The sequence below is a fragment of the Podarcis liolepis genome, assembly GCF_965112155.1.
Source record: "Podarcis liolepis genome assembly, chromosome: 8".
Lineage (NCBI taxonomy): Eukaryota > Metazoa > Chordata > Lepidosauria > Squamata > Lacertidae > Podarcis > Podarcis liolepis.
Genome location: NC_139560.1, coordinates 13,753,481 through 13,775,510, shown reverse-complemented (window position 1 = coordinate 13,775,510; position 22,030 = coordinate 13,753,481). Strand labels below are relative to the sequence as shown.

The window sequence follows — 22,030 nt, the reverse complement described above, 5'->3', positions numbered from 1 at the left end:
TCATTGAGTCGGCAGTATGAACATAAACGAAGTTAGTTGACTTCCAAAACTTATGTGGCAAGGGGGGAGAAGACTGATTTGTTTTGCAGGTGAGGGACACCTGTAGCAGAGGAGACATTTTGGGGAGGGGGCTTGCAGGATTGCTAAGACGGCAATGAGGTGAAGTGTCAGAAAGCACGTTGGACATTTAAAAGCTCTAGGTAAACAATAGCTGATATTGATCAACACAATATCTCGAAAGCATGTTTGCCCAATATTGGTGGAGAACAAGTGCTGTCTCCATGAAGACTGCCGTCGCCAATGTTGTTGTCAATAAGTTTTGGGGATTGACCCATCTGCCCGTGTATGTTTTGGCCGCTCCCTGCTTGCGCGACTGTGTCATTCGCAGGTGTTATGGATACACATGGATACACACTGTGCCCTCTTCCCTGGTTCAAAGCTGTGCACAACTCAGGTGGATTACCCAATTCCTTTAAGGTGCTGATTGGAATGTATTGCTATTTCTTAGCTGACGTAATTGCTGCAAAACATATTGCTTTACCTGGATCACCGTGTTCCTGCCTTTGAAGCACCATGAGCCAAGAAGGTGTTGCTTGATTTAACCTGATGTCTTTGGTGAGATAACAAACATATAAACACCACCACGGTGCTCCACGATAGCCTAGACTGAATTGTAGTGCTCAAAGGTAAAGGTAAAGGGACCCCTGAACATTAGGTCCAGTCGCGGACAACTCTGGGGTTGCGGTGCTTATCTCGCTTTATTGGCCGAGGGAGCTGGCGTACAGCTTCCTGGTCATGTGGCCAGCATGACTAAGCTGCTTCTGGCGAACCAGAGCAGCGCACAGAAACGCCGTTTACCTTCCCGCTGGAGGTATCTCCTATTTATCTATTTGTACTTTGACGTGCTTTCGAACTGCTAGGTTGGCAGGAGCAGGGACCGAGCAACGGGAGCTCACCCCGTTGCGGGGATTCGAACCGCCAACCTTCTGATTGGCAAGCCCAAGAGGCTCTGTGGTTTAGACCATAGCGCCACCTGGGTCAAATTACCCCATAATTTATCTGGAATTGGGCAGAGGGCCGGTGCAGCTGGAAAGGTACCACAAATTTGATTTTCATAAAATAGTAAAATGTCCTTCTAACATAGTGAATTGCCCAATCTGCTTCCATAACATATCCCAATACACTTTTTCTCTTGGAGAGACTGCCTATATTCATTATTACTGGGCTGTGGAAGCTGTAGAAGAAGAAGAAGAAGAGTTTGGATTTGATATCCCGCCTTTCACTCCCCTTCAGGAGTCTCAAAGCGGCTAACAATCTCCTTTCCCTTCCTCCCCCACAACAAACACTCTGTGAGGTGAATGGGGCTGAGAGACTTCAAAGAAGTGTGACTGGCCCAAGGTCACCCAGCAGCTGCATGTGGAGGAGCGGAGATGCGAACCCAGTTCCCCAGATTACGAGACTACCGCTCTTAACCACTACACCACACTGGCTCTCTAGATGTTGTTCAACAACTCTGACAACAACTGACCACATTGGCTGGGGACTGGCGGGAGTTGGAGTCTTCATATGCTCTTAGGATAGGGGATTGTTCATATTTGACTTTATGCAATATTTATTTGTTTGCTTGCAACCCACAACGTACTTCACAGAATCAACAGAAACAATGTACAGTCCTTACAACCGTGAAGACTATACAGAACCCAAGCTACAGAGAACCAGGGAGCCAGCCAGATATTAAAATCAAAGGAGTGGGAAAGGGGCTGAATCAAGCAAACTATCCCCCTTTTTAAGCATTTCTATGGCAGTAGCTACATTAGTCCATTGCAGAAAAACACAAAGGAGACCTGTGGCACCTAGAGGACTAACAAGTTTTATTATGGCAAGATGCTTTTGTAGACCAGAGGACCGTGCAAGCCTTTTTTGAGAGTGGGGAAAATGACGTGTGGTCCACAAAAGCTTATGCTGCAGTGCATTCATAAAGGCTTTTAAGGTGACGCAAGGCACTCTCTTGTCTTTTCTAGAAGGCTTAAATTTTCCAAAGCAATTTTCAGCGAGAAAGCTAGGCCTGAACCAGGGCCTAGTTAGCTTTCCGCAATTGGAGTTGGTTTGTTTTTGATGTGTGGAAAGCTTTCAGTGATGTTATTTCTGAAGTAGCGTGGCTTTTGAAAAGCAGCACCACATGGTATTTCAGAACATATAGCGTGGTTTTTAAGTCACCTTCCTATAATTATAAAAGCAGGTTTTTTTCTGTCATGAATAGAACTCAAGAACATCTGTTCCTCCTTGTCTTTCTGGCATTCTTCTAATTTAGTTGAAAGCTCTTGCCAGATTCCTCCCTCACATTTCAATATTATTATTTTTTTAAAGCAAAGATTTCAGATTATATCATTCTATAGATTTTGCCTCCCAGACAATCTTTTTTCTGATGATGTAATCGCAGATTTATCATCCTCCATGTCTGCTTTTTGTATCTTCACTGCCTCCCTTCTCCTGTCGGTGCTTTTGGACGCAATTACTTTAATCATAATTCTCCTGGAGAGGAACTTGACACCGAGAGCTTTCATGAGTGACAGTGTAGGTAATACTTCGTATGTTTTTCAGGTTCTTGAAGTTGGGGGAGTTGCTCCCAGATCATGAGAAAAATATAAATGCATGAAGCAGTGATTTATGGGTCTCACCAGTATTGCTTGTCACCCACGTCTGAAAGAATGGTATCTAAATTCCATCTATTTATTTAATTTTTATGCCACCCTTCATACGAGGAACACAAGGCGGTTCACAAGTACAAAACAAGAATACAAAAACCGTCCCTTTAAAGCGTTTATTGTGTGCTTTATAACTTGAGTTTGTATTGGCATGTGCGAATCTTTCCAAATATTTGAAGACAAGTTCCTTGGGTGGTAAATTTATTGATTTCACAAAATGTCTGTGCCGTTCAATTGTAATAAAACCTCAAAGTGTTTTTAGGAAAAACAAACAAAACCCAAAATGCTACAGTTATCGATAAAAGGCAGGTTAAAAAGAGGTATTCAAAGAACACCCAAAAACTAATTAAATTCATCAGCAAGTTTAAAACAGATTAGAACTCATGTGTCTGGATACCTTGCCGAAACCAAAACGTACTGAGCAGGCTCCAGGAAATGACAGCAAAGTTGCCACCTACCTGTTGTCAATAGGCAGGGAGTTCCCAAAGTTCATTGCTGCCACACTAAAAGACTGATTTCTTACAACTGTGAAATGGGTACAGTGGTACCTCGCAAGACGAATGCCTCGCAAGACAAAAAACTCGCTAGACGAAAGGTTTTTCCGTTTTCGATTTGCCTCGCAAGACGAATTTCACTATGGGCTTGCTTCGCAAGACGAAAACGTCTCGCGACTTTGTTTCCTTTGTCTAAAAACAAAGACATGTTTTGTTTATAAAGTTAATTTATTTTCCCTTCAATTTTTGAACTGCTCTTTACAGTATGTGTGACTTTAAAGAGCAGTTAATAAACTGTTGTTGTACCAAATTTGGCTTTGTTTGGACTTTTTTTGACCATAGGAACGCATTAATTGATTTTCAATGCATTCCTATGGGATTTCGTGATTCGCAAGACGAAAAATTCGCTAGACAACAAAACTTGCGGAACGAATTAATTTCGTCTTGCGGGGCACCACTGTATTATGCGGCAGCTCTAACGGTGCCAGTGACGCCAGTCAAAGCAGTTGAACATTTATTTATCACTCCCTCTAACAGTAAACTCTGGTGTAGCGAGGGTAGACAGGATTGTAGCTGCAACGGGACAGCTGAGAAATGAGGCATTGGCATGCTTAGGGGAACTCTTGACACTTGCAGTAGTATATGTTTAAACAACACTTTTAAGAGGCAGCTTCCTCGGCTGAACACGCTTGGTAGCCAAGAAATGTTGGCTTTCAGGTGGAAATGTAAAATGTGTGTGTGTGTGCACAGTTCCTGGCTTGAGTTGCTTATAATATTATGGGGCATAATCAGCTGGAAGGACCCTTCAGGTGTGAGTGCACTGCAACATTTTGTTGCAGAGCTCGCTCGTCTTTTTATAATGCTTATCTACTACTTTTCCACAAAGAGGTTCTCAGAGCGCTTTAAAAAGGTAAAGGTAAAGGGACCCCTGACCGTTAGGTCCGGTTGCGGACGACTCTGGGGTTGCAGCGCTCATCTCGCTTTATTGGCCGAGGGAGCCGGCGTACAGCTTCCAGGTCATGTGGCCAGCATGACTAAGCTGCTTCTGGCGAACCAGAGCAGCACACGGAAACGCCATTTACCTTCCCGCCGGAGCGGTACCTATTTATCTACTTGCACTTTGACGTGCTTTCGAACTGCTAGGTTGGCAGGCGCAGGGACTGAGCAACAGGAACTCACCCCGTTGCGGGGATTTGAACCACCAACCTTCTGATTAGCAACAACTAGGCTCTGTGGTTTAACCCACAGTGCCACCCGCGTCCCACTCAGGGCGCTTTACACAGGACTAATGTACACTGGTGAGTTAAAGCGTTAAAAATGCATTATAAACATGTGACACCGGAGAGTGCTGTAGCAACCTGTTGATGTAAAATTGCATTGAGAGCCAAATAACTTTTAAAAAGCGTTTTTGCAATCGGTGTAGATCCAGCCATAGAAAGATGGTTTACAATCATGTTTGAATAATGCTGTTTGTAGCCTCTGGAGGGGCAGTGCCCCTCAGGATGAGCTAGGGTGAAACGGGATATTGCCAAAAATTCCCGAGCCGCATTTTGTGATTGGGAGCCATGCTGGAGCGCCTGTTCCGTGTTTGTTCGTTCATCTCACCCATTTATAAAGTGTGCCAGAGATTTATGCGATGTGCTTAGTTTGAATTAATAGGTCTTTCATTAATAGGTCTTTCATTAATACATAGGCATTAAAATACTTGTGGCGAGGCTTGTGAAAGAGGTCCAGACTACTGCTTGCCGACAGGAGGCTGTTTGTCTGAGCTCCTGATAGTACAGTGGTACCTCGGGTTAAGTACTTAATTCGTTCTGGAGGTCTGTTCTTAACCTGAAACTGTTCTTAACCTGAAGCACCACTTTAGCTAATGGGGCCTCCTGCTGCCCCCACACCGCCGCTGCACGATTTCTGTTCTCATCCTGAAGCAAAGTTCTTAACCCGAGGTACTATTTCTGGGTTAGCAGAGTCTGTAACCTGAAGTGTATGTAACCTGAAGCGTATGTAACCCGAGGTACCACTGTATATCTCATTTTGGAGAGTTCCTTTGTACCCGTGCAGTATTCCAGGTGTGATATCCAGCCTTGGCAGGTGAGAATTCCAACGCCTCCCTTTGACATGACCTTGTAGTGTGATCATGATAATAACTGCCTAGGTGACGGACCGGGAGCACCCATGGTTGCAGAGGTAATTTGGCCAAATTGGTGCCATTGTTTTAGAAATGATGGGTTGTTCTCTGGAGATTTAGGGAGGGTGTGCGTGTGTGTCACACGTAAAGCAATGTGTATCTGAAATTGGAGCAGAGAGGAGGGCCTTGGAAATTTGTTTTGGCAGATGAACTTTACCTGCATACAAACCTAAGAAAATCTCTGCTGGATCAGAGCAAAGGCCCATCAGTTCTCACAGTTGCCAACCAGAAGCCCACGGAAAGTCTGCACACAGGATCAGTTTCTCTCTGGTTATGTTTTAAGAAATGACATCCTGCTAACACTAGCTAGGTTGCCAGTCAGGGAAAGGAATTTTAGTTGACTAATATAACGCCAATCCTGGTCCGACTTCACTGGCTGCCGATTAGTTTCTAGGCCTAACTCAAAAGTGCTGGTTCTGACCCATAAAGCCTTAAACTGCTCAAGAACACAATATTTCATGGACCACTTCTCCCCATATGAACCAACCTGCACCCTGCAGTCATCATCGGAGGCCCTTCTTCGTGTGCTCCCTCTTTGAGAGGTCCGGAGGGCGGCAACACAAGAACGGGGCCTTTTCTGTGGTGGCTTCCCGCTTGTGGAATGCTCTCCCCAGGGAGATTCGCTTGGCTCCTTTATTGCATACCTTTAGGCTCCAGGCAATAACATTCCTCTTCACCCTGGACTGTGGAAGAGGGGTTATTGTTTTTCCTTGTTATTATGTTATGGGTTTTACAATATATATATTGTAAACCACTCTCTGATCTTTGGATGAAGGGCAATATGGAAATTTAATTAATAATAAAAAATTAGTAAAAATAGTGTGTGGAGCATATAGACAGGGAACTTGGAGATCTTGGCTCTTGGAGAGGTGAGTTTTTAGAGGAACCTTCAAGCCTCTGTATAGCTCCAGGAGTATTTGCATAGTGCTTTTGAGCACTGGTTTTCAAATTGTATTTCCAGGGAATCTGATTGTTCCTCAGACATTTCATAATAAAAAGATTAGTAGTTTTTTTTAAAATAAATATTTTATTCAGTTTTCATAATAAAAAGCATACAAAGACAAAGAAAGTACAAAATCACAAAAAACAATACAATGCAAAATACAAACATTAAGCACATCAAAAGAAAAAGAAAAAAGAAATAAAAACACATATAATAACAAAAAACACAAAAATTCCCTCTTTCTTAGTTTCTAATCTTCCATTAACTTATTTTCCCGACTTCCTCACGTCTCCCATTATTGTATCCCTTTTGGAAATTAGTTCAGCAAATTCATATCTTATTAATTTATCTATTATTAATCCAATCTTACATTTTACTTTGTTGCTAAAGCCCCTGCGGTTCATTTCAATTTCTTCAACATTCAAAAATTTTACAGTATTTCTGCAAATAAATTTTAAATTTCTTCCAATCTTCCTCCACCGACTCCTCTCCCTGGTCTCGGATTCTGCCAGTCATTTCCGCCATCTCCATATAGTCTATTAGTTGCATCTGCCAGTCCTCCAAGGTGGGTAGATCTTGTGTCAAAAAGATTAGTACTTTTTGACATACTTCCCCCAAAAGTGCGTCCTTCCCTACTAATCTTCCCCTGTGTTGTGTAGCCACAGACAAGTGTTCCTAGGAGGTCCCAAAAGCCCTGGCAGCGCTCCACATTCATTTAAGGTGGACTCTAGAATATGCCTCTGAAAATGCTTGTGTCAGTCTTATACTGTGACAGAGCTGGATTTCTGTTTTTGTTTTACTTAAAGTTTTTTAAGCCCACTCTGTAGCTAGAAAGACAGTCCCTTTGATGTTCCCTGGAACAGTGTGCAGGCACCCTTGAAACTTCAGGATATCTTTGCTAAGATATTTGCATCTCATCTAGTCAGTTAAGGACTCAGGGATGTGATTGTGCTTTCCAGTCAGAGATGCTGCTTTTGGGATGCTCCTATACCTGCAAATGTATACCTATACCTGCTGAATCAGGCCATCCTTTTTACTCACTCATGTCCGACAAGTCCCTGCCCAAATGCTGGCATAGAGAGAAAGAGTCAGGACCACACTGGACCTCTCTGCTCTGAGGGGAAGGAGGGTGGTCCAGCCTTTCCCATTGACCATGCTGACTGGGAATGATGGGAATTAGTGCAACGACCTATGAGGGGAACCAGATTGATGAAGGCTGAACATGGTGGATTCATCCAATACATTGGCTTTCCTTTCCCCCCCCAAGCAACACTTCCAGTGCTTTTTGTGGCATTCCAATGTGCTTTGGTGCACCCAGTTTATAATTTTTTAAAAAAAGTTTTTATTATTAAAACAATTCAGCATTAATACACACATACTGCGAATATACAAGAATACAAACATACATTTCATACAATCCTTAAAAATGTTCAAACATACATACACTCAATCCCACAGATAACTCCTTTTCCCATCACCATCCACCACCCCTTACCCCACCTTTGTGCTAGACTTCCAATCTACTCAATTGCAATTTCTTTCCACTTCTATTACTTTCTTTCACACACCTTTAACCTAATTTCATGCTTCTTTTTCTGTTACACATTGTTATCCATCTTATTTAGTATTTCAGTATTTAAAATGGAACTTGTTTATTCAAATAGGAGTTCTGATTTTTCAATATGGTTTTGCAAGTATCCTTTAAACACCTTCCAGTCCCTGTCTATCTTCTCTTTTGAGATCCTTCCAATTTCTCTCATTGTTTTGGATATATTGTAATACTCCAATAATTTGACAAGCAACCAGTTTATAAATTACTATTGAGAATATTTCATTTCTGGTGACATATTCTGATATGTTCTGTTCTCTGTTTCACCTTTAATAGCCTTAAGGTGTGCAGGCATCTGTAATGCTAAGCGGGTCTCTTAACACCTTTATATGCCACCGTTCTGTGTGTAGCTAAATTTTACTGTCTTTCCAGAGGTTTCATTCTGATCAGGAGCCAGAATATATAAATAACCACTTCTGCCCGCTTTCAATCCCAGCAGTTTGATGGAGCTGAATACAGGGGGAAGTCTCATAAATTTACCAATACTTCAAGTATAGCTTCTCCCTCTCCTTTTTAAAATGGGATGAGAAGCATGATGTGCTCTGGCGAGTCACAAGATGACGGCTATTTATTTATTAATCTAATTGTTTATTTTATCTCTGTTTTTCTACAGCTAAAGCGAGACAAGCCAGAAACATTGCCGGATTTGAAAAATGTAGTTGAAGAGAAGTTTGAAGCCTTGGAAAGCAGAAACAGTGACCTTGACTTGCAGGGAAATGAGAAATATGTCCACTTTAAGGAGCAGCTCAGGCAAATGAAGGCGCAGTGTAAGTCTTTTCTTTGTCACCATACTTGGAGAGTTCTGAGAAGGTACAAACAGCTGATCCTCCTCTCTTAGCTCTGTCTCTCACTGTGAACCTTGAGCAGGGAAGCGACTCTCAGGTGAGGTTCCCAGCAAAATAGGAATTTAATCTCCCTGCGTCGTTCCCACCAGGCTGCCCCTCAGGATGAGCTAGGGTGAAACGGGATATTGCCAAAAATTCCCGAGACGCATTTTGTGATTGGGAGCCATGCTGGAGCGCCTGTTCCCTGTTTGTTCGTTCATCTCACCCATTTATAAAGTGTGCCAGAGATTTATGCGATATGCTTAGTTTGAATTAATAGGTAAACTTAAAATTCATTCTGCAGAAGCCCAGTTTTCTTTTTCCTTTTTAATCTGCTAGCGAATTGTTTAAAGTACAAAAGGCAGCAATTGGGGAGCAATCTGTGATTTGCATTTCTTCCGTAGGACTGAATGAAAGTTTTCACTCCATGCAGCAAAATATAAAGCAGTAGGTAATATGCAGCGATTCCACCCCACCCCCCTTCTTGAGTCTCTCTCACGGTGCTGGGCTTATTTGCATGCATATGTAATGCAAATCTTGCTTCACATCCCTTTTTTATGTTTGAAGTCGAGCTTTTTTTTATTTTACACTTATGCTGTATTCTCGTTTTGATAGGATCTTTTAAAGAAGGATTAGGTAAGCTGTTTTCATTTTGTCACTCTTAACAAATTGCTCCAGTTTCACAACCCAGGATATGTTGCAATCCTAAAGAGACCTTTGCTTTAATCATGGAACTATATTGTTGGAAAATGCTTACAGTGTCTGTTCCCAGGTTTTCGGATTGGGCACAAGGAGCATGTAAGGCTGCAGCCTATTAAAATCCCTTATGGCCTAATTCAGTTTGCTCTCAAAACGTGCTCCAGGGAACTCCAGGTTTCCTTGTAAGCTTCTCAGGGGATCTCCTGTGAGAAGACAGGCCAGGATTTCTCCACACTCCTGAGCTTATTGAGCCCTCAATGAGCTTACATAGTTGCTGTGGACCCCAACCCAAATTCTTCGGAATGCAAATGAAATAAAGTCAGGAAATACCAGTATACGACCAACATTTGTTAGCCATCCATCCTTATTGCTAGCACTCATAAAATGTAAAATATATCTTATTAAATGCAGATGTTCCGCCTTGTCATCGTAAGGCACACTCTCTATATACCTTGCCCCCATGTCCTTTATTTCTGAGGCTAATTGAATTCATCCCACTATACCTCACAAACGTATTCCCCCCTCCTCAGTCCTTTTCCCTAGGGCTTTGTTCATCTCCTGCACAGTCCCACCCACTCCAGGGGGGTTGATACTGGCAGCTCTAGGAAACCCTCCAGAAGATTGCCTGAAAGGCAGCTTGACTACCAGGACTGAACATTCTTGTCTCATGCAGAGCTCCAGGGGGAGTCTCAGGATGAACTCCCAGTTCAGAAGGTGCAGTTAGGAGGCCCAGTTGACGTGGCTGGCATGCCATGTGAGGGCTGGATTCTTCTTCTTCTTCTGCATCATCAAAAATGTCTCAGAAACCTCCACAACGTGATTGGGATATCTGATGGGTGGATTCTTCCTTGGGCGGAAGGCGTTCCTAGAAGGGAAATTGTCACTGAATTATAATTTCTAGCTCAGAGTGTGAAGGAGCAATTGCAGGTTCCGAGTACTTATACGCTGCTTTATGCTGCGAAAGCTTCTCATGGCGGCTTGTGAAAGAGCCTTGTAATCGCATTCAGATCTGGTGTCACGAAGAGGAATGTGGTGCCAGGATTATTTAGGAGTCATTTTAGCCTCCACCTACTAGGCAGCAGAGCTCCATGGGTTCTGCCCTAGTGCAACTGGATCTCAATTCCTCCTTGCAACTGCCATCCCTCTCTTTACATACATTCTTGGCAGCATCAGCAAGGAGGCCTCGTTGAAGGCCTCTTGCCATGGCATCACCTCCTGCTCAGTTCCTTCAGTGGGGCAATGGCAGTATTGCGGGTGTAAGGAGACCTGGGATTCTGGAGTTCCCAGGGCACCAGATGCCATTAACTTTAAGATGAAGATTCCACGGCCCTTCTTTGCACATCCCAGAGCCTGCACATGAGTGTTGCAATATAAGGGAAGCCCCCCTGGTGCCGTTGCTGTCTGTCTGTGCCTTTGTTGTGCTCATCTTTTAAGTGGGGGGTGGGTAGGACTTGTCCCCTTTAAATATGTTGTCAGGTGAGCATTTTCGTTTCTGTGTATTGCTGCTTCTACATGTTTTTGCTTTGTTATTTTTGCGCGTACGTGAGTAATAAATATGGCAACCAGTAAAATTATTACTAATACAGTGGTACCTTTGGATGCGAAAGGGATCCATTCTGGAGGCCCGTTCGCATCCAGAAGTGAACGCAACGCGTGTCTGCGCGTCGCGGGTCATGATTTGCCGCTTCTGCGCATGCACGTGACATAATTTTGACCGTCTGCGCATGCGCGAGTGGCGAAACCCAGAAGTAACGCGCTCCATTATTTCCAGGTTGCCACAGTGCGCAACCCGAAAATACTTATCCCGAAGCTACTTCAACCTGAGGTATGACTCTAATATATAGGTTACATTTTATAATAAACTATTTTTAATAATAAAATAATATTAATAATATATGGGGTCTTAGGGGAGGGGTAGTAGCTTTGGTGGGAGGCACATTGTGCTCATACTGCAGTAGTTTGTTCACCTTTGGTCCTCATCTTGCATTAAGCTCTCACCTGTGGCTCCTAGAAGATGTCAGCATGTGACAGTGGCCACACCCTGGGAACTGCTTCGTCTGGCTGACTAAACCAGGTGAGCGCAGCCAATGAATCTCAAAACCTTGGTGAGTTAGGGACTTCCCCTACATGAGAAGATAGGCTCTGGTGGGTTGAGTGGAGAAGGCCAATGGTCCGATGGTCAAGAACGTGGTTTCTGCACTTGCTGTAGAGGGAAGTGAAGGGCAGATGGGGCCTATCAACCTGCCAAGGTAGATGGAAGCCCATCCAAGAAAAGGTTAAGGAGTAAATACTACACAAAAATGGGGTGGAGTTCCTAAGGCGGTTAGATGGCTCCTTGTACGCTTCCTTCCAGCAGCTCCTGCAGCCAAGCTGGTGCCAAACGTATTGCTCTGCTTTCTTTTGGACCACATCAGTGAGGCCGAGAGGGTGGAGGTCTTGTTGCATCTCTAGACCTGTGCCACTAAGTTGATGTTTTTGTGTGCTTGTGTGTGTGCTTGCTTCATGAGGTTTCATGTGAGTGATGCTAGCAGTTAAGAAAATGGCCACAAGGAAAAGCTAGGGAGTGTGGCTTAAGTGAGGAAGGGGAAAGGATCAAGAGGGCAGATCTTGCCCTTCCTTTGCTCCTAAATGTGGTTGACAGTGTATGTGTACACAGCCCTGTGTTTGTGTGGCCCAGGAGCAAAGGGCCCTCACCCCTTGCCACTGCTATCAGATGACCCCATGCTGTAATCAATGCAAAAGGAAGCCTGCTTACTTACACAAGGACTTTCTTAACACTTCGTGGAATGTTTCACAATAGATAACTGGCGGTCAGTGGACTGGTCGGCGTCCCAACTCCGGCTGGAAGGGTGACTTCCAGCATCCCCGCTGCAGTTGCTCATGTGCTACCAAGTCCCTTGGTTAGCCAAAACTTTCTTTCTGCTCCTCCAGAAACAGCAATCCTGTATTGTATCTCGTAAATTGGAACTGTTTGGGCGAGTTTCTCCAAAACAGTCGCATTCTCAGGCAGCGACTCAGAGAAAACCCATCTAGCTGGAATTCAAGGGGCCTCCAACCCCTTGACCGGCAGCGTTGTGACTGAGTGACTTTTATTATGCTTGCACGGAAGAAGCCTTTGGGAACTTCTCAGCCGAGCATTATGCTTGCTGAGGCTTAGTGGTGGAGCAATTGCATTTCCCCACCAGCACCACTTCATCAGATCATCCTGTTCCCATATTTCTTGACTGTATAAGTAATTCATTTGTGCAACTTGGTTGGGTTACAAAATCATTACCTCTTGTGACCGGGCTGGCTTGCACTCACCAGAAACATCATACATATTTCAGATGCTGGAGATTGCATCTGAATTTCTGATAAGCTTAGAAGATCTGCACTCTGAAACTTTTTTTTTTAAGTGCCATGTCTCTCAAGGTGGCATGTGATGTCCAGTTTTAAGGAACAAATTTGTACAAGAAACCCCAACACTTGAGTATTGAATGGTTCTTAGCTTTCAGTTGTTTTAAGAGTCTCAGTTTCTAAGTCATTATCAGGCTGCATTCCTCCATCTGGTTGGTTATACAAAGGCGAGTTCCATTTCTTTTAAAGATATTTCTAAAATGTGTATAATTGTGCATAGGGTGGCTGCATTGGGAAATATATGGTTGGTTCATTATAATTGTTAGCTGCTTTGTTTAAGGGTGCTCAGATTGCTTGAGGTTATGGGGTAAGGGAGATTAAAAATTAGTGCAGAATATTTGGCCATAGTTTTGCATTGCTTTGCAGGAATGGGTGGAATTTGAAGTTGCTCACAGAGACATTCTCCATTTTGGGGAATGCAAGCAAATGGGAGGAGAGGGATTAGCAGTAAGAGGAGAGAGTGGTGTGCATTTTTAAAGCCTTTTTGCAGAAAGTTTCCCAGATACTCTATTGGAGTAAAAGAGTGCTGGGGCAGGCTGGGCCCCCTAAACCATGGGTAGGCAAACTAAGGCCCATGGGCTGGATCCAGCCCAATCGCCTTCTAAATCTGGCCTGCGGACGCTCCGGGAATCAGCGTGTTTTTACATGAGTAGAATGTATGCTTTTATTTAAAATGAATTTCTGGGTTATTTGTGGGGCATAAGAATTCGTTCATTTCCCCCAAAAAAATATAGTCCGGCCCCCCACAAGGTCTGAGGGACAGTGGACTGGCCCCCTGCTGAAAAAGTTTTCTGACCCCAGTCCTAAACTGAAAAGGCATCTTTCAGTAAAGGCAGGGCTTGCAATAGACATAATTGCTGCTCCTAGACATGGCTCGCTTGAAGGCAGGCTGTTGCTGAAGCAACATCCGTTCTCTGCTCTCCTATAGCTCATCCTGAGCACTACACAATGTCTCGCCTTAGATGAAGTCAGCGCTCACATCATAATACTGGGTGGGCTTTGCATTTAGTGGGTCAAAATCCCTTCCTTGACATGCCCAGTGTGGTGTAGTGGTTAAGAGCGGTAGACTTGTAATCTGGTGAACCGGGTTTGCTTCCCCGCTCCTCCACATGCAGCTGCTGGGTGACCTTGGGCCAGTCACACTTCTCTGAAGTCTCTCAGCCCCACTCACCTCACAGAGTGTTTGTTGTGGGGGAGGAAGGGAAAAGGAGATTGTTAGCTGCTTTGAGACTCCTTCGGGTAGTGATAAAGCGGGATATCAAATCCAAACTCTTCTTCTCTTCTTCCTCTGCTTTGAGGAGTAATGATGACAGTCCATTCAGAAAGTCACTGGGAGTGCGGCATCAGAGAGTGGCCCTCCCTCTACCCTGTAGAGGACATCTGTAAAACCCAATGACCCCTGAGATAACCTGGAAGTAGAAATACAAAGAAAGCACTGTAAAAAGAAAGCTGTAGACCAAAACAGCTAATTTAGGAAAGCAGTATAAAACAGTAAACATCAAATCATCTAGCAGTCGCAAGAATAAAATCGACAGTTACTGTTCTTTGGAGAGTTCAGGCAGTTCAGTTCAGGCAGATAAATGGTCTTCATCTGATGTAGAGATGGGACCTCTACTAAAAGCTCTTCCTGTCATATGGCACAGCAGGAAGGCAAAGTGATATATACCGTATTGGCCTGAATATAAGCCGCACCCTTAAAATTGGAGGGGGGGGAGAAAAAAAGAAAAAATACCCAAATATAAGTCACTCCATTCCTCGCTGCTCCTGGCTGCATACTGAGCTGGGAGGGGGGGAGCTGCGCTGTGTTGCCGGCGGCTTTCCCCCTTCCTCGCTCACTCCCTTCCATTGCCCTGGCGGCATACCTTAAGGCCGCAAATATAAGCCGCACTTTAACTTTTCACGGTCGGAATTTGGGGGAAAAGTGAGGCTTACATTCAGGCCAAGACAGTAGGTGCTTAAATAAACAATCTCTTGGCACTTCTGGAAAATAGTGACTTTCAGTTGCCCTGAATCTGAGTAACAGAAATATAATTTGGAGAGGGGCAGGATTCACTGCCCCATTCTTGCAGTGCATGTTTACTCAGAAGTAAACCTCCCTAATTTCAATGGGGACCCGCTCTCTGGTACGTGTGCATAGGATTAGAGCCTTTAATTTACGTCTAGACTCATAACCAGAAGTTGTGTAGGAAGCTTCTTCCCACAGTCAGAACAGCAATAAGCAATAGCTGCTTGATTACTTTATCTCACTCTAGGCTGCAAATAATAATTACTGGAGCTTAAGTCTAATGAATAAAGGCGGCGCATTAGCATGCCAAGCAAGAAAGCACTTCTTTAGCTGGCATTCGTAATAATGTGTAATTGTTTGGCAATCTCGTTTAGCTCTGGTAAATCTATCTACATAATTACCTTTGAGTTTTTGTCTAATATCCACCCCTGAGCTGGTGGGATAGTGCTGCAGTAAAGAGATGGGAACAAGCAAAATTCGGCGAGATTTCACCCCTGCGATGTGCATCATGCTCTCTCTTGAGTGTGTCGATATCCCCAGACGCTCTCCATGCACGCACCTTTCAGCCACTTAACTGGCCGCATGTACCGTCTTTTACCGTGTATAACACGCCCCCATGTATAAGATGCCCCCTATTTTGGGAGACTCAAAATTAAGAAAATGGGGGGAGATTGCTCAGAGATGTTGAGCTTTTTGGGGGGAAGATTGCCCAGGGTTCTAGAGCGTTTCTTGGGTGGGATTGCCCAGCTTTCTTGGGGGGGGGGCAGTTTGACGAAAACCGCTAACCTGCCTGCCGAACGCTATTGCATGCGCTGCGGAAGATGAAAATACTATACCCACTCACCGCCAGCAGCCGCCAAACGCCCGCCCAATTGCAGCAACAACAGCCAATCCACAGCAGCCCTTGCAGAAGCCACCAGTCACCCAAACAATCACCACTTAAAATATCATGCTTGCGGCAGCAACCAGTCACCCGTCCCCACTCTGCACTGTCCATGTATAAGGCGACCCCCAATTTTTCAGATTAATTTATCATAAAAAAAACCCTCGTCTAATACACAGAAAAGTACGGTAACTTTAAAATGTGGCTCGGAAAGGTATTTACCGCCCCCCTTTCTTGCTCATTACTGACATTCATTTAGCTGTTTATTTAGTGCATGTACTAAAGTACATGGAGTATACTATTAAAGTACATTTAAGCACCTTTAAGGGCTCTGATGGGAAGAAGGCAAACCACAAAACAGAGAAAACACCTCCTCTAGCAGGATAAAAAAAAGAGGAAAAGCACCTGCAGGTACTTGAAATAAAATTTATTCCAACCCTGACACGTTTTTGGAACAAATCCCTCCCGGGGGCAAAGGCGGTGCGTTTTTAGCAGCCGTTCATATCAAATGTGGGGCACTCCAGTGATTTTTTTAATTTAATTTTTACTTTGCTGGGAAGGTAGGTTATAAACGTGTTAATAAGTAAGGTACGTATTTATTAGGATGTCGTTTTATTTCTATACTTCCATTGAAAATGCTTGGTGCTTTGCAGAGGCAGGTTCCCTGCATGGAGGAATGTGCATTGCAATATAAATAACAAAACAAACAAACAACATAGGTTTCAAAATCTGGAGAGCACACTATTCTCTGCTGCTTTAGACAGGATCCCCTCCACCCAACGAAGCAATTTTAATTGATACATTTTTTGCATATCACTATTAGTATCTGCAAGCTGGTTGCACGTCTACCTTTTAGAAAGAGCAGCACATGCATGTTTAGCCTGCCTTCATTACAGTGTTGTTCTTTGATCCAGCCATCCTTACTGGAAGAGTGGGGTTGCTGCAAGTCATTCACACCATACTTCCCCTTATAGCCTGAAGATACCTTTGACAGCCTTGACTAATCACCATGTTGCTTCAGGACGTGAAATCAGATGTTCAGACATAGTGCTCTTTATAGAAATAAAATGACGTGTAACTAAAAAATGAATAATTGCAGCGTAGTGGGTGTGAATTTGTTGAACTGTAAATTTCAGTTTGCAGTGTATTTCAGTACTCTTCCAAAAGGTGGTACGTGACACACAGAAAACCCAGTGTAATGGAAGTCCAGAACAAATCTTTAAACCAGTGGGTCTTTGGTATTTCCTGGTCCTGCCAGCCGAAATCCCAGGTGACCTGGGATTTTCTGTGAGCAAAGTGTGTGTTTCGAACCCTGTATTATATCCGGAGAACAGGTCTCCTTTTGCCCTCTTGCATTATTCTCACCAGGGTGGTGGCTCTGATTTGCCTTCCTGTGATTGATCCGTGCATACGGCTTTGTGTTTCCAACTCAAGACCCATCAAAGAACATCTCATCCAGTTCAATCTTTGAAAAACAGCTTTGAAAAGCTTTTTCATATTCTCCAGTGTGCTACCCTTGCTGTTGTGTTCTGTGATTGGATTTACGCTACTTCTTGAACGGTTCATTTATCCAGTCTGTGTAACGTTTACTGCACATGTAACTTGTTAAGATTGTTGTTGTTTAGTCGGTTAGTCGTGTCCGACTTTTCGTGACCCCATGGACCAGAGCACGCCAGGCACTTTTACTCAAACTCATGCTGGTAGCTTCGAGAACACTGTCCAACCATCTCGTCCTCTGCCGTCCCCTTCTCCTTGTGCCCTCCATCTTTCCCAACATCAGGGTCTTCTCCAAGGAGTCTTCTCTTCTCATGAGGTGGCCAAAGTCTTGGAGAGTCTTCTCTTCTCATGAGGTGGCCAAAGTCTTGGTTTCAGGATCTGTCCTTCCAGTGAGCACTCAGGGCTGATTTCCTTCAGAATGGATAGGTTTGATCTTCTTGCAGTCCATGGGACTCTCACTTGTTAAGATAGACTTGTACATTTATCCACTCCTTGTTTACAGTATCTCCAGGCTTTGTCTTGCACATGGCACCTTAGTATGTTTGTTGTTTGAATGGTTACAAGTCTATCTCTATTCTAGCTATTATTCTAGTAAATTTGGTTTTATACTTATACTGGTGGTGTTGTTTTGTTGTATTTCCTAGCCCTGCCAGCAGAAATTCCTTTAACTGAGGGTGACCTGGGATTTTCTGTGAGCAAAGCGTGTGTTTCGTCACTGAGCCAGGGCCTCTCTCCAAAGTGCTGCTTCCCTCCCAGTTAATTCGATTTCAGTTTCCAATGAAATTGATTGGCAGTAGATTCAGGACAGACAGAATGTCCGCGCTCTCATAAAATACACAACGACTACTAGCTCAGGTGTCTTTTAAAGGGGAACTCTACGGACTCAGAGAGGATGCAGCTGTTGATGGATATGCTGCCTAACAACGCAGCTGCAGCAAAATGTTGCAGTACGAAGTACTCCTTTTCAGTCAACCAGTGTATTCACTGTGCCTTCCTCCATGATACTACCTTCTGCGGTCACTGAATAACGCCCAGTCCTCATTGCACTGTGTGTCCGCCTCTCCAACTTCACATTCCAGATCCCGTGGCTGAATATTGCAAATGTAGAGGTCTCCCCAAGCCTTTTGATAGCTCCCTCTTCCATGTGGGTGGTCCCATTTAGGCTACAAAAGCAACAGCCATTATGCCTGAGCGCCAGAAATTGAGGGATTGATGGCCATATGGAACCATCATGCTCTCAGAGCAGAATGCCTAGCAGTAGCTGTGAAGCAACAGCAAGGGGTGCTGTTGCCTCACACCTTGCTTGTGGTCCTCCTGGAGGCATCTAATTGCCCACTAGGAAAGCAGGATGCTGAACTGGCTAGACTTTTCTCCCAAGCCATCGGAGTTCCTTCGTAAAAACAAGATGAACTTTAACAGGGAGAAATGTAAAGTATTGCACTTGGGCAAAAAAAATGAGAGGCACAAATACAAGATGGGGGACACCTGGCTTGAGAGCAGTACATGTGAAAAGGATCTAGGAGTCTTGGTTGACCACAAACTTGACATGAGCCAACAGTGTGACGCGGCAGCTAAAAAAGCCAATGCAATTCTGGGCTGCATCAATAGGAGTACAGCATCTAGATCAAGGGAAGTAATAGTGCCACTGTATTCTGCTCTGGTCAGACCTCACCTGGAGTACTGTGTCCAGTTCTGGGCACCACAGTTCAAGAAGGACACTGACAAACTGGAACATGTCCAGAGGAGGGCAGCCAAAATGGTCAAAGGCCTGGAAACGATGCCTTATGAGGAACGGCTAAGGGAGCTGGGCATGTTTAGCCTGGAGAAGAGGAGGTTAAGGGGTGATATGATAGCCATGTTCAAATATATAAAAGGATGTCATATAGAGGAGGGAGAAAGGTTGTTTTCTGCTGCTCCAGAGAAGTGGACACGGAGCAATGGATCCAAACTACAAGAAAGAAGATTCCACCTAAACATTAGGAAGAACTTCCTGACAGTAAGAGCTGTTTGACAGTGGAATTTGCTGCCAAGGAGTGTGGTGGAGTCTCCTACTTTGGAGGTCTTTAAGCAGAGGCTTGACAACCATATGTCAGGAGTGCTCTGATGGTGTTTCCTGCTTGGCAGGGGGTTGGACTCGATGGCCCTTGTGGTCTATTCCAACTCTATGATTCTATGATAATTCTCTTTTCTGCATGTTTGCCTTCTCCCATCTCCCCTGATCGCCAGGGTGTTGCACCACGCAACCGCTGCTCATGAAACCTAGCTTCCAGGTTCCTCTTCTGCCTGGCACTTAGAAGACACACAAACCCTAAGAGGCAATTGACATGATGAAGCTGTAATCCTTCCTTCCTTTTTTTCTTTCCATGTGCATTCACAGGGTAAGAAAGGTCTGCCTGCTACCAGCGTTATGTTAATTGGTCCTAGTTCCACCCACAGCTGGGTGATGGATGCAGAAGGCATATGCTTTGGTCCAGTAAAAAAAGGAAGGCTGTGTTGTGTTGTGCGAAGCATATTACTAACAGTAGTTTTATGGTACTCTGGATGAAGAGAGGCATGTTGTTGATTGCATTTTTTGGAATTGGAGAAACGTAGAGAAAGTCGCCAAGTGAGTCATGAAACCCAAATGTGTCAAAATTTGGAGGGTTTGTTTGGTGTGTGTGTTTTTTTAATGAAAAAGGAATGTGTCCCCGTAATTTATTTGGCTTAACTCTTTTGCGTTATTGGTTGCCCATATGCACCATAAACATTGCTGAGGAGCAACCATGGAAACTCTTGTTTTTCCTGCCATTGCTAAATTTACTCTGGGTTGAACATTAACACTGTGCCTGGCAATACTTTCAAAGCAAAAAATAGCTTTAGAGTGACTCACCGTGACTCATTTTACTGCTCGGCCTGCTATACTGCCTGAAGGTTGACATTGAACGAGTTGGCAGCTTGCACCGCTGCAGGTTTTTTTTCCCCTTCTTCTAGGAACTCTGAACACATTTCATTCTTGCGAATTGCCGTATTGTGCAATAATACGAAAAGCAGCAATGTGTTTGTTTTGCTTTCAAAGTCAGATGAATCAGAGAGTGGTGAAAGACATACACACACACACACACACAGAAAGGCATGATTCTGGAAAATGCAGGTTCTCTGAATTCAGGTTTTGGCTCCAGGAACAGGCTGATTGCATTACAAAGCTTAAACTTCACGACACTTTATACTGGTTATGCAACCTGTTGCGTTCAAATAGTTTTAGCATAGCTTGGAGGGGGCTGCTCAAGGAACGCTTTCTTTTCTTGCTTAATGGTGGAGGGAAAAAGCTGAGCCACTCCATGCCTTTCTCTTTTAAGTGTACAGTTTCACTGCAGTTTCCCTGGGAATTTCACAAGAGAAATACAGCCCAGTGCAAATTAAATCAGGAAAAAGGGGAAGGAGGGGGGAGGGTGTAGTCATCTTATAGGAAAGGAAACGGAACGTTCATACAACTCCAAATGCATTCAGCTAGTGATGGTTGTGTGTACAGTGGTGCCTCGCAAGACGAAAAGAATCCGTTCTGTGATTCTCTTCATCTAGTGGTTTTTTCGTCTAGCGAAGCGAGCCCATTGACGGATTAGCGGATTAGCACTATTAGCGGCTTTTAGAGGCTTATCTGCTGATCGGATCAGCTGATAAGCAGCTTAGCGCTTAGAAAAAAGGGGGGGAAGGGGGAAAAAACCCGCAGGAACTCGCAAGACATTGTCGTCTTGCGAAGCAAGCCCATAGGAAATTCGTTTTGCGAAGCACCTCCAAAACGGAAAACTCTTTCGTCTAGCGAGTTTTCCGTCTTGCGAGGCATTCGTCTTGCGGGGCACCACTGTATTAAAAATTGGTATATTTCAGAGGTTGTACCTGTGAGCAACCATTTCCTTTCAGAGGCCACCTTTGGTGTCCATGTAGTCCCTCCCCCCTGCTCAAATTGAGCTTTAAAGAAACATTATAGCCAATATAATGGTTTCTAGTTTGGTTGAAATGTGTGTATGTGGTGATGTTCCAATGGGTACCAAAAGTTTGGTGCAGATGCTACCTGTATAGCAGGGTTGGTATCTACAGAGTCCCTCCATGACATGAAAGACACACGAGACACCAAAGAAGAGCCTGCTGGATGATGGATGTCCCATCTAGCTCAACATCCTGTTCTCAAAGTGGTCACCCAGGTGGCCTATGGGAATCTCCAAAGCAGGACCCAGCTGCAAGAACACTCCTAGTATTCAGAAACATTGCTTCACCTGGCTGGGCTGCAGAGTGTAGCCATCTAGACTCATAGCCGTCGTTCACAGTAGACATCACTGCAATCTGGAAACCTCTGCAACCTGAAATCTTTTTTGCTTGCAAAACAACTTCTTGGTCCGTTATCGAGAGCCAGCTTAAAGCACTGCCACCTACCTCTTTTAAAATTCCTTGGGTGTTTCATTTTCGGAGGATCCAAATCTGCATGGAGAAATTTCAACTGGCTAAAAATGGTTGCCGTTACAATAGTTCCTGCTCATGATGGACCATGCATCATTGCTTTTTAAAAAGGCTTGTTGGGCAGAGTTATTCCATAATGCATGCTCTTCGGCAATATATCCTGATTTACTGTACGTCATCCGCACCTTCAAATTAGATATTCTGAATGCTGAAATGTATTTTATTCATATGTTGTAAGATATTTCCCTGCGTAGGAGGTGGAGCTAGGTTGCTGTCACCCTAATATGAAAGAACAGGCACAGTTTCTGCCTACATCAAGAGTGGGGACACTCTGGGCCACACCACTCCCCAGATCT

General features: G+C 44.1%; 1 protein-coding gene across 3 annotated transcripts in view; it reads left to right on the top strand.

Moving 5' to 3' along the window:
- NSMCE2 (NSE2 (MMS21) homolog, SMC5-SMC6 complex SUMO ligase) overlaps positions 1 to 22,030 on the top strand; it is a 212,052-nt gene that overhangs the window by 72,101 nt on the left and 117,921 nt on the right. For 2 of the 3 annotated variants that reach the window (XM_083517045.1, XM_083517046.1), the window contains exon 4: positions 8,553 to 8,706. In XM_083517045.1, coding sequence (XP_083373171.1) covers positions 8,553 to 8,706 — 154 coding nt within the window. Of the gene's footprint in view, positions 1 to 2,439; positions 2,575 to 8,552; positions 8,707 to 22,030 lie in introns of those variants that run through there. The other variant, XM_083517047.1, reaches the window with a different exon arrangement.